Consider the following 13,298-nt stretch of genomic DNA (forward strand, 5'->3'; position numbering starts at 1 on the left):
ATTTACTAATCCAATTGGGAAATTCAGCTCCTGTCTACGTGACAAGACCGCCGCAGCCTTCCAACGTGTTATTGAACACCGGAGACACCCTCGTCCTGAACTGCTCAGCCACTGGCACTCCCTCACCTCTGATCTCATGGCGACGCAACTGGGGCGACGTGCCCGAAGTGTGCAAGTCTGACAATGCCCAGATAAACGGACAAGTTGTTGGCACTCTTACCTGCCCTAACATGCAGGTAAGAATCTTCAGTGCAATGTCTTATTAACTTATTATTATTATACTTAGTTGAAAATTCTACAACTGATACCTTCAACTAATAACAAAATTATGTTTTAGTCTGATTACAACGGAGCTTACTCGTGTGAGGCGATGAACAACAAAGGAACAATCTTTGCCGTGCCCGACGCCATTGTCTTTGTCAACAAGACGAGCGTTTGTCCTAAAGGATACTTCAACAGGTAAACCGTGTTTTAGTTCGAACCTTCATTAATCATCATCATTCATGTCACTACTAGACCAAAAATGTAACAGTAATAAAAATGAATATCTCCTAGCTGTATTCCAGTGACTTAAAAATACTCCATACCAATTGTCAAATATCAAAAACATACGGCCAACATTCTGCAGGTGGCGAGTAAAGTTTGATAGAGAATAATTGATTCCTCATCTGTATCTAGCGAGGCGCGATCTGAGCGGGACTGCATCCGTTGCTTCTGCTTCGGCGAATCGACCCAGTGCCGCAGCGCGGATCTGTTCACCTACAACATGCCCACGCTCCTCGGCGAAGGAGGCACCCGACTGGTCGGCGTCAAGAACACCATCAACGGAGATATAGTGATTGACTCGCAGGCTATCACCAACCAGTACTACTACCAGCCACTCAGGAATGGGGCTACGGTAAGATGACTGTTGTTTTTCTTTGTCCGACAACCAGGTCAATTCAAGCATGCTGTGTTCATAATATGGAACATACAAATAGCAATTTACGCTGGGTTTTGTTGTGTCCCATGTAGAAATCGAAACCATTTACCTGTGAGATGAAATAATCTTACGACTTACCAATGGAACATGTAGATGTATGTTTGATCAAAATGCAAAGCTCACGAATGTAGGTACCAATGAAAACAGTATCCACCCTAGAGTGGGAGTACCTACTTCTAGTATCTGTCTGGTGGTTAACGGTATGCCACATTCATTTAGGATAGACACAGATAACGGGTAGGTTCCTACACCTTCAGGCATGTATTTTGCTTAAAATATAGACATTTTCTAGGTGACGAAACTTGCTCGCTACAACAACTGGGGAAGCTCCAGCGCTCTCCCGTACCTGACGCTCCCGGAGACATACAACGGCAACCAGCTCACCTCGTACGGAGGTTACATTCGCTACAGACTGGCGCCACATCTCAGAAGCTTCGGAGCTGACTTCGGCCTGCCTGATATTATTATCAAGGTATGTTGATACGAGTGTTAATTACTTCTAAAATCGAGAAATGGTTGGTAAGTAGCTTATCCTATGCATTCGTTGCGTCGTTGTAACTCTTAATTCTAACATCGGGTTACTTTGGTAAATTAATTCGTTAGAATGACACCTTACGAATTTTTTTGAGCAAATGATTTTGATGATATATTATGATGTTAGACTTGGGTGTTATTTATGAATAATGCCAACAAATCTTGGGCAATTTTACCAAAATAGTAGGTACATTATAATCACAAGGGACTTGTTGGAACAGGGTAAATACCAGAACTTGGTGCACATCAGCCGCGACAACCAGAATAAGATTGAAGCCCGTCTGACTCCAGACAACTGGGAGAAATCTAGCTCGAGGGGTCTTGTACCGGCGACTAGAGAGGACATTATGATGGCGTAAGTTAACTGCTCTTTTTACTGCACAAATTGTCATAAAGCTCTTATAAATCAGAATCAGAAATGATCAGCAGGATGGACCAGATCAAATTCTTACTTATACTTACTTACACATCCAATTTTTGTTAAAATGTATATATTATTGATATCATTAAAATTTTTTGAAATAAGGCCGACAGATTTTCAACCTACCACGAAACCACAAAATTTTCCCATTCCATTTTGAACCATATACAAAAGACCTAAAGTTCAAAATCAATTACCCAATACGACATTGTCTAGTTTGGACAACATCGAGATGATCTTGCTGCGAGCGAGCGTGAACAACGCCGGCGTAAACATATCGGACTTCGTCATGGAGTCGGCGAAGCACATCAACGTGGGCCTGGGCGTGGCCAGCCTGGTCGAGGAGTGCTCCTGCCCGCCCGGCTACGAGGGACTGTCGTGCCAGGTTGGTTAACATACAAAAAACGAAAAGGAAATAGGTAAAAATACAAACAAAACGAGAAGACAAGGTCTACAAAGATTCCATTATCATACATTGTTTAGGTACATTACCAAGGAAGATTTCAACGTTCCCATTTAAATTTTTTAACCCTCTATGGACAACATGATGAAAATTTATTTATACCTTATGATAAGTGAACTATGTACATGGACGAAAGTATCCTACATTGTCGATATTCCACCAGCAAGCACTAAGCGTTTCGATAAAGGGACTGGAATTCGCTGCCTGTTACTGTCTTTCCCGAACACTAAAATCCGGGCCTTTTCAAGGCGAGAGTGAATAGGCACTTACAGGGCAGATATGTACCATCCTAGAATGCATCTCACTTAACATCAGGTGCGATTGCGGTCAAATTCTGCCTAAGAAAAGGTTGAAAATATGGTGGCAAGGCAAGTAAATGGTAAAAACAAATATCTCTTATTCAGAAATGCGCCGCTGGCTTCGCCCGCAAGCAATCCGGCCCATGGCTAGGCAACTGCGAGGCAGAAGTGCCCGAGTGTCCTCCAGGAACCTACGGCGACCCATCCAGCGGATACGCTTGCCGACCTTGCCCGTGCCCGCTTACCAACCGGGAGAACCAGTTTGCCAGGACCTGTGCCCTCGGACCGGACGGAGAAGTGATCTGTGACTGTGCCCCTGGGTAAGTATTATTTCATTGACTGACTAATTTTGAGGTATGTTTTTGGGTGCCTATTCGACTGCCCTCGCTCTTCCCGTGGATGTTGGAATTTTATATGAATCCTATAGCTTAATTTTGTCTTAATCCTCACACATGATGTCATTCCTTAAAAAATCTCGAAAATGTATGTATAGAACAAATAATTTTCGTTACATTCCTCATACAAAATGCGTATTTCCAAAGTGAAATTAATTACAAATTGATCTTCTAGATTTTGAAATGGAATATTCTACACTGGGAATCCTTTTTCAAATAGCTATGTAGGCCGCCACTGCGAGTCCTGCGCACCCAACTACGTAGGCAACCCACTGAACGTGGGCGACTCGTGCCGGCCGCAGCCCGACAGGCCGCGCTGCAGCGAGGTCGGCACGAGCCGCGAGCGACTGCCCGACGAGTGCGAGTGCAAGGACAACGTGCAGGGACGCTACTGCGACCAGTGCAAGAACGACTCCTTCTACCTGTCTAACGACTTCAGGTAACTCAGTTCTCCATGTTATCAGGGTTTTCTTCTCCATTAGGCACTCTGGGCCTATAGAATGCAACTCGTTCCGGCCGCAGCCCACGAGTGCGAGTGTAAAGATAACGCACAGGGTCGCTAGTGCGACCATTGCGAGAACGACTCCTTCTACCTGTCTAACGACTTCAGGTAACTCAGTTCTCCATGTTATCAGGCTTTTCTTTCCCATTGGGCCCTCTAGGCTTATAGAGAGCGACTCGTGCCGGCCGCTACTGTGACCAGTGCAAGAACGACTCCTTCTACCTGTCTAACGACTTCAGGTAACTCAGTTCTCCATGTTATCAGGCTTTTCTTTCCCATTGGGCCCTCTAGGCTTATAGAGAGCGACTCGTGCCGGCCGCTACTGTGACCAGTGCAAGAACGACTCCTTCTACCTGTCTAACGACTTCAGGTAACTCAGTTCTCCATGTTATCAGGCTTTTCTTTCCCATTGGGCCCTCTAGGCTTATAGAGAGCGACTCGTGCCGGCCGCTACTGTGACCAGTGCAAGAACGACTCCTTCTACCTGTCTAACGACTTCAGGTAACTCAGTTCTCCATGTTATCAGGCTTTTCTTTCCCATTGGGCCCTCTAGGCTTATAGAGAGCGACTCGTGCCGGCCGCTACTGTGACCAGTGCAAGAACGACTCCTTCTACCTGTCTAACGACTTCAGGTAACTCAGTTCTCCGTATCATCAGGCTTTTCTTTCCCATTGGGCACTCTGGGCCTATAGTATAGAGTGCGACTCGTGCCGGCCGCAGCCCACGAGTGCGAGTGTAAAGATAACGTACAGGGACGCTACTGCGACCAGTGCAAGAACGACTCCTTCTACCTGTCTAACGACTTCAGGTAACTCAGTTCTCCGTGTTATCAGGGTTTTCTTTTCTATTAGGCACTCTGGGCCTATAGAGTGCAACTCGTGCCGGCCGCAGCCCACGAGTGCGAGTGCAAGGACAACGTGCAGGGACGCTACTGCGACCAGTGCAAGAACGACTCCTTCTACCTGTCTAACGACTTCAGGTAACTCAGTTCTCCATGTTATCGGGTTTTTCTTTCCCATTGGGCACTCTGGGCCTATAGTATAGAGTGCGACTCGTGCCGGCCGCAGCCCACGAGTGCGAGTGTAAAGATAACGTACAGGGACGCTACTGCGACCAGTGCAAGAACGACTCCTTCTACCTGTCTAACGACTTCAGGTAACTCAGTTCTCCGTGTCGTCAGGCTTTTCTTTCCCATTGGGCACTCTGGGCCTATAGTATAGAGTGCGACTCGTGACGGCCGCAGCCCACGAGTGCGAGTGCAAGGACAACGTGCAGGGACGCTACTGCGACCAGTGCAAGAACGATTCTTTCTACCTGTCTAACGACTTCAGGTAACTCAGTTCTCCATGTTATCAGGCTTTTCTTTCCCATTGGGCACTCTAGGCCTATAGAGTGCGACTCGTGCCGGCCGCAGCCCACGAGTGCGAGTGTAAAGATAACTTACAGGGACGCTACTGCGACCAGTGCAAGAACGACTCCTTCTACCTGTCTAATGACTTCAGGTAACTCAGTTCTCCGTGTTGTGAGGCACTTCTATCATAAATCATAATAGGTTCTCTGTGCATAATATGCCACCTGCTGTCTGCTGCTGCAACTGCCCGTAAGAACAGAGTCAAATGATATACTCCTATGAGTAATTTTTCGTTATATTTTGTATGACTGTGTTGAAAATTTTAAAACCTTAACAGTATATCCGACCTTTAACCTGCTATAAAGTGCAATATCACCTGTATCAGACTCAAGCCTCAATTCTAATCATTTTTTATTTCAACAGACAAGGATGCGCGCTTTGCTTCTGCTCAGGAGTATCCCAGCAGTGCCAGAGCAGTAATCTCCGACGTAAGACCACGGCCGTTCGCTTCAACACCCCTGACATCGTCAACCGAGTCAGGATCTACTCCAGCAGCCCCACGGGCGGATCCTCGGCCAGATACAACACGCCAGTGGAGACCAATTTGACTGCAACCTACGCTAGGGAGGAATTGGTGCTCACCGAGTATGACAGGAACCGCCCTGCTATCTACTACTGGAGCTTGCCTATCAAGTAAGTTTATTCCTATGATCAATCCTATCTTAATTTCCAACTTGTCTACTCACGGACATTGCCTGCGGGCGGCGTGACCGGAGGGAGCGGCGAGCGTTCGGCGAACGAACGAGCAATGTTCGGTTCGCGAGCGAACATCGAAGAAGACGATCCTGACGCACTCTCTTCAACGACTTTGCACTAAACGGTCTCAATATCATTGTTAATTTATACCGAATAGACAATTAATTGTATACAGTCCACTCTTTCATTTAATTAACTTCCACTACACTCACTATCGAAGTAACAAACTAATATTATAAATGTGAAAGTTTGTAAGGAAAAATGGATGGATATTTGTTATTATTTCCTGGCTAAGCCACTGACCCTATTTAGATGTGTGGCAACGTCTTCTCACCGTCATTCATCCCACTTTTTAATTAGAGACACGTCAGATCGTCGTCGTCATTCATCCCACCATTCAGTTGGGGAGGCGATGTAGTTTCTCGACCCAGGGAAAAACATATGACCGATCTTTGGAAGAGATAAATCCGTAGATTCATAAATCGAATCGTGGCTTTTTGTATATTTAATATTCTCGAATCATTGTCATGCAGAGCAAGTTCTAACCGTTTATTTTTTCTCAGCTTCGCCGGTGACAAGGTGACGTCATACGGAGGATTCCTGCGCTACACGCTGCACAATGTGCCATCGCCTGGCAGCGCCTCCAAAAACAACGCCGCTGACATCCAGCTTATCAGCGTAAGTGATCCCTAAAATACAACATACCTAGTCTGTTGCGGAAAAATAGCACTAATTAAAACTGCATAAGACACTTTCATTTGCCGTCTTTTATAGTTATATTTGTAATATATGCGCTTGAAGTCGTTTCAATAATAATTGTGCCTTTAAATGCTCACAGGAGAACCACCTGACATTCCACTACTTCGGCAACTTCGAGCCCTCTTACGACGGAACCCTTGAGGCAAGCGTTCAGTTCTTGGAACGTGGTTGGCAACGGTAAGTATTATTAAGGCTTAAAAGCTTGTTTGTATTTCTGTAATGCCTATTAGATAAAAATGAAGGAAAACTGAAAAAAAAATAAGAGTGGTGAGGATGGCACTAACTACCATCTTTTTACCCGACTTCTATCATAATCTATGTTTGTATTAACAAACATGTTCCGCTGTAGCGCCTAAACTATTCGTCCGATGTTGATCAATAAAGTGTCAATCGTTTCGGTATTATGGAACGAGTAACGCAGACTACATTTTATTAAGGCGAACGCACACTTATATCAGCCGGACGCGTCGAAAGAAACTAATTTTAGTTTTTTTTTTATATTTCCAGTAAGTTTTTTAAGCTTTATTACTTCCTAATTTTAACTAAAGCCTGGTCTTCGAGCACGTGGAATTTTGGCCAATGACCCCAAGCTACCCATCCTTATCGCTCGCGCGTAATTATGTTGCTGTCGCGCTCGCACACTCACTGCGGGCGCCCTTCGCACAGTCGCGACAGCAATATAATTACGCGCGAGCGATAAGCTTGGGGTCATTGGACAAAATTCTACGTGCTCGCAGACCAGACTATAATCGCACTATTCCTTATTAACAGACCTGACGGCAAAGAAGTGTCGCGTGAGTTCTTCCTTCTGGCCTTAGCTGATGTCAAGGCAATCCTCGTGAAGGCGAGTTACACCACCAACTCGCAGCTGGCATCCTTGGTGGGCGCTAGCATCGACACGGCTGAAGAGAACGGCGATGGAGCACCAGCCTACCACGTGGAACAGTGCGTGTGCCCTACTGGATACATCGGCACCTCTTGTGAAGACTGCGCTCCTGGTTACACTAGGTATGTATCACAACAGACACGTACAATAATTTACTTACCACTTACTTTTGGACTTATTTAGGGGTTGCTCAAAAGTAGACTTTTTTTGCTACTGATACGCACGACACAACATCATAGGCAAGTTGTCAAGTATGGTGTCAAGTGTCTTCAGCGCAGGGAGTGCTGATTATATTATTGAATAAAAATATAGTACTGGTATCTTACCAGATCTTAAAGTGTTAGTTGTGTTTTGTGTGGTATACCTACCACACAAAAAACAACTAACACTTTAAAGTGTACGAATGCGTAGCTTCTAAGGTAATCATCAAATCCTAAGCTGTCGCATGAATCCGTGGTAATCGATTTCAATTGTGTCTCGATTCGCGGGTACTTGAAGAGTTACAGAACTCTGGGACTCTTATCCATGAAGGACTAAACCATAGAACCATAGAGAACTATACCTACATCGTCAGATCTATGTTGAACAACAATTCGAATAAGAAAAAAAACACGTCCCTAAAGCTATGGGCGTTTTTTAAGGACTGCTGTTTGTCACAGGTCTGAAAGCGGATTATACCTGGAACACTGCGGCCTATGCCAGTGCAATGGCCATTCCAACATGTGCAACCCTGAGACTGGAGTCTGCTTCGTAAGTACCTAACAATTATATCGCTCAACACCACTGTTATTACAAAAGAACCTCCTAGTTTAATCTTACAATCATAAAATTAAAGGAATTCAAAGCTGACTTCTAAAATCTAAATCTAAATATAGGCTCTTACAGCAAACAGCTCGAATCTAAACAGGAGTGTACTTACACAAATGTCTTATTTCACATTCGTTTTGGTGTAGTCAGGGCCTTAGGCTTACCAGCACTGCACGCGTGTATTTTAATTACTAAATGTAAAAGTCAGTTTTCCTCCTCTGAGGGGGTTTCAAATACCAATACGTGAGGCTTTTTGTTTCCATTTAAAGCATAGATTACACGATGGATAAAAAAGTCTCCAGCATGCTTTATTATATTAGCAATGTTTCGACACATTTGCTACTAAGTAGCAATTGCTCAATAATGACATTCTTTCTTAACTGTACCTTTCAAATACATACTCGTATGTATAATAACTTGCTGACACGGCAAACTTATAACTGCATATTCATCAGAGATGGTGCAGCATTCTAATGGTGAAAGTTTTTTAAATCGATCTAGTAGTTTCGGATCCTATTCAATACAAACAATCAAATCTTCCCTCTTTATAATATTAGTATACGAGAGATACATGGTTTACACCATTGTTTCGACCAGGATTGTCAACACAACACGGCTGGCGAGAACTGCGAGGATTGCAAGCCTGGGTACAGGCGCGACGGAGCCAACTGTGTGGCCGACCGCCGACCCAGTTGCGAGTAAGTATAAGATATAGAGAATATCAGGGTGGACCGACGATCTGGTGAAGGTCACGGGAAGAGCCTGGATGCGGGCAGCGCAGGACCTTTCATTGTGGAAAACCTTGGAGGAGGCCTTTGTCCAGCAGTGGACGTCATTCGGCTGAAACGAACGAACGAACGAACAGAGAATAAGTATAGCAACTGTTTATTGTGCGACTAAATCTGTGCCTCGAAACACTGGATAGGCTATGTCACGAACTTACTAACGAGGTGTAGTTGTTTTCATTAGATAAGGTTGATAGGTTCGTAACAGGTTTGGTAATAATATTTTCATACCCATATGCTTATGTTAGGAGTGTGTTCACCACAATTAATTGTCCAGCAGTCGACGAGATCAACTACCATTAGGCATAGGCATGGAAATAAGTGCTTACATTTATTTCATTTTCAATCAATAAAATTATGATTGTTTTTTATGTGATTTCTCATGACACACAGGCAATGATTTTTTAGCATTGGCCTAATTTCACACTTGCTACGTGACCCTCGAACGTAATCTAATAGTAAATTGAGCTAATAATCTTTTGAAGTTACATAATAAAATTCAAATTCTCGTTGGCAAACGCATGGATTTTGGTAATTGTTGCAGCTCTTTACTATGTAGGTACCTAGCTTTAGGAATCGGTATTGTAGGTTTAAAATCGCACTCTTAGTGTAAGCTGCACATCCATTTGTTATTTAAAAGCACTTACTAAAAGTATTGCGCTCTGTTGCATTCATATTTCAGTCCAGATCCAGATTACCGATGGCAAAAAATATTTCATAAAAGTTAATCGGATCATGCGTAATGGACTTTGTTTCACCAGTTCCTGTAATAACGGGTTGACAATAAGCTCTTAACAAAATACCGAATATTGGATGAAGTTTTATTATAAAAGAAATTTAAAGGGTTGCCTAACTGAAACCTGTTAATAGCTCTTTCAAATGAAACGTTTTTAGCGGGAATTCAACCGTGCGTTTGTAAGACCGCACTCTAGTTTAATACTGCTAATAAAATTGACATTTTTGATTCCAACGCAGTGGTCTAACTGATTTGCGTGTAACGGTGTTGCAAATGGACGACTAACGGCCGGCTCAAAACTTCTAATTTGAAAGAGTTCTGAAGAACTTTAAGGGCTTTTTCAAGTTCGCACACTCACTGTTGGTAGGTAGGTAGGTACTTGTTAATTTTATTCCAACGCAATAATCATACAATTTTCCGTGTGCGGACCCTACAAACAGACGACAACCGTCCGTCTCAGAATGTCTAATTTGAAAAAGCCTTTAGTGTTAATAATAATATTTATTTAGTTGCGATGAACGCGGCTCTACCGGCTCATGCGACTCCAGCGGCTACTGCGAGTGCAAGCAAAACGTCGAAGGGCCTGCTTGCGACACCTGCCGCCCTGGCACCTTCGGCTTGGACGCCAACGACCCACTTGGATGCCAGCCTTGCTACTGTTCTGGCGTCACTAGCAGTTGTCATGAGGTATGACGTCACCCCAGTAGTTGTAGCAATTACGGCCAATGTATCTCTATCAGGTCATTTAATCTCTACTGTAGGAGCATGACCCTTTATAATGTACCAGCGGCAAATGAAGGATTTGGCTTGCACTCTTCACACTACCCAAATCATTTTTGTGTAAGTCTTGATGGTCTGTAGAAACGAAACGAAGAGATTTAAAATAATAATATAGTTTATTTTGTTGTCATTTTGTGTTTCTTCATAATCAGCCAGTTTTATTAATATTGTACTTGCATAACTACACACAATCTGATCGGTATTATGAACTCGGGAGTGTTTTAAATGACAGACTCATTTGTCGCTAACTGAGCGGTGTTACCTGTTTTTGATTTCCAACATGCTGCACATATTTCATTTTAACCGTTTACCCGTTTTATATTATGGGTGCAGTATCACATAGTAGGGACTTTTTACAACGTCCATTCTTGCCTACAGGCTTCGTCCCAATACATTCGCATACCGATGGCGGCGCCGGTGTTAGGCGACGACTACGGCGGCTACCGCCTCATGGACGTGACCGCGAGCCGTGTTCTTACAGACGCCATCGTATCCGTACCCATCGAGAGTGAACTCATGTATGTGTTCTCTTACCCACCGGACACAGAACTGTACTGGTCCTTGCCAGTATTCCCAGGTGAGCTAATTTCTTAATGCCTAACGTATTTACTTACATAATTTAAGGGTCACAATACTTAAAAAAACGAACTTTAGGACACGATTGCGGGTCACAATCTCTCGAAAATTGACAGCGTATTGGTAGCTCAGTTGTAAAAAGGTATCATATTTGAGTAAAACCAATACAATTATCCATTTCACGAAAGGCTTTGACTGTAGAGCACCCTCGGGAATATTGAATGTTCCCGGAATCAAAAACAGTCTGTGATATTTCACAATAGTGGAGTTTTATCAAAATATTTTTTGGGATAGGTTACATTAAATACCTATCAATTCTGCCAGATTTTTTTTTTCATTTCATGTATACCTCTTTATATCTGTTTGAGAACTGTTGTTAATAATCTCTAGAATTTATTCCACATTTATAAATTATCTATATATATAAAAGAAAGTCGTGTTAGTTACTTCGCTTATAACTCAAGAACGGCTGAACCGATTTAGCTGAAAATTATCAGGGAGGTAGTTTAGAGCCAGGAGAAGGACATAGGATACTTTTTATCCCGTTCGAAATTAAAAAAAAAGTCTGCTTATTTATTGCCATTAAGGCGGAACAAAGTTCGCCGGGTCAGCTAGTAACTTATACTACTAGGTCTTCTCTTCTGGCTCGCTGGTATGTGCTGGTATAATACTACAAGTATGTCTTGATAAAATGTTTCTTTATGTTTATCTAAGCAGTTCAGAGCTTCATTGATGGTTGCATTAAAATTATTTTTTGAAACTATTCTTGTTGGCCATGTCATATTCGACGAACCAACAGTTAGTAATGATTTATACATTATTGTAAAATGGGGCTGTCATTTTTGTGTAGTATGAACAGTAGTGGCCTCAGAACGCTACCTTGTGGAACGCTGTTTTATTCCCCCTTTTTCTTTACTACATTTACTTAATATTATTTTGATTTCTGGACATAAAAAACTCCTATTTCTTAATTTGCTGATAAAATTATTTTTAATTGAAGCTAGGTACTGACTAGGCAGTTAAGTATAGGTACCTTTTATTGTTGTGATTTGTTGCTAAGGTGTTAGTAACCAAGCACAACCGTAAGTGAGCTGCCACACTGGCGGATTGCAAGCGTTTTCAAAGCGGAGCAGCGACGCAGCGAACACGAGGCGAAAACTCTTGTAATCCGCCAGTTTGGCAAGGCCCTTAACGCTTTATTATCTTATTATTTACTCTCCGCCATGTTTAAATCAGAATGAGTGTTTTCATGTCTTCCGAGTTAGTCTGTGGATGCTGATGGATGTTTGTTTTATAGTTTTAAGCTGCATCGTAAAAACAAGATTGAAAATGAAGTACTTAGTTTAGAGATTGGTGCGAAGTATTACATTATAGTGAGCCAGCCTAACCATCTCATGTCTTCGTAGAACTCCTTATTCTTTACCCTGACTATACCTACTTTATTTGAGATTTCCTCTTCTCATGTTTACACCCCTTTGCTCTGTTCTTGCGTTTGCCTTCCCACGACTGTGACCATATTTCTTTTCTGCGCAGATCATAATTTAATAGTTACGGTCGTGACGTGTCTGTACCATCCAAAATATCCATCTTACTCTCAACTTCTTCTTGATCTAATTCCCCTGACATCTTTTTCTTTCTGATTTCATCCTATTTTTCCAGGATTCAAACCCAGCGTAGTACCTTCATCGCTATAATGTTTAGCAGTTGTTTGTTACTTTTGTAAAAGCCAACAGTCTGACCAAATGCTTGCAAACTTTTCCTTTCAGTGTATAGGTAATCTTGAAACATACAGTTTATTAAATGTTGAATGTCTTCAGTGTTGGCTGTCAAGGCATGTCGCAACGTTGCTACTAATGTCTTGCTGGACGCTGAATTTAGATTGTTCATAGAGTGTATTCTAATGCTAAAATTTACGTATAGGTAACCGCGTCTTGTCCTACGGCGGCGTATTGCAGCTGAAACAGAAGTTCGAGAGTAGAGATCCTAACTCAGTATCTGAACCGGGCACCGACGTCATCTTCGTGGGAGACGACAAGTCTCTGTACTGGAGCAACCCGCAACCCATCAGGGCTGGACAATCTTTGGTAATTAACAAAATTAGGTATCATTTTTAAAAGCGTTTATAAGCAAAATCTTTGCTTGAACTGTCTCGTTTGACAATTATTCGTTTCCCGTTGTGGCATTACTAATAGCATATGACTGATTAGAACTACGGAACACCTAATTAGAAACATGGAAACTAATACTTACACGTACTAACAAGAGT

At 42.8% G+C, this 13,298-nt stretch overlaps 1 protein-coding gene across 1 annotated transcript in view; it reads left to right on the forward strand.

Moving 5' to 3' along the window:
• The window catches only part of LOC135087020 (basement membrane-specific heparan sulfate proteoglycan core protein-like), a 235,366-nt gene that overhangs the window by 147,707 nt on the left and 74,361 nt on the right, over positions 1–13,298 (forward strand). Inside the window, exons 27-47 of the mRNA XM_063981873.1 lie at positions 28–236; positions 338–459; positions 679–898; positions 1,275–1,454; positions 1,738–1,871; positions 2,154–2,322; positions 2,805–3,019; positions 3,315–3,533; positions 4,294–4,404; positions 4,465–4,575; positions 4,641–4,751; positions 4,817–4,927; positions 5,371–5,640; positions 6,267–6,381; positions 6,542–6,639; positions 7,234–7,470; positions 8,008–8,098; positions 8,753–8,853; positions 10,186–10,363; positions 10,835–11,033; positions 12,953–13,116. Coding sequence (XP_063837943.1) covers positions 28–236; positions 338–459; positions 679–898; positions 1,275–1,454; positions 1,738–1,871; positions 2,154–2,322; positions 2,805–3,019; positions 3,315–3,533; positions 4,294–4,404; positions 4,465–4,575; positions 4,641–4,751; positions 4,817–4,927; positions 5,371–5,640; positions 6,267–6,381; positions 6,542–6,639; positions 7,234–7,470; positions 8,008–8,098; positions 8,753–8,853; positions 10,186–10,363; positions 10,835–11,033; positions 12,953–13,116 — 3,365 coding nt within the window. The remainder of the gene's footprint in view (positions 1–27; positions 237–337; positions 460–678; positions 899–1,274; positions 1,455–1,737; positions 1,872–2,153; positions 2,323–2,804; positions 3,020–3,314; positions 3,534–4,293; positions 4,405–4,464; positions 4,576–4,640; positions 4,752–4,816; positions 4,928–5,370; positions 5,641–6,266; positions 6,382–6,541; positions 6,640–7,233; positions 7,471–8,007; positions 8,099–8,752; positions 8,854–10,185; positions 10,364–10,834; positions 11,034–12,952; positions 13,117–13,298) is intronic.

The sequence above is a fragment of the Ostrinia nubilalis genome, chromosome Z (assembly GCF_963855985.1).
Source record: "Ostrinia nubilalis chromosome Z, ilOstNubi1.1, whole genome shotgun sequence".
Classification (NCBI taxonomy): domain Eukaryota; kingdom Metazoa; phylum Arthropoda; class Insecta; order Lepidoptera; family Crambidae; genus Ostrinia; species Ostrinia nubilalis.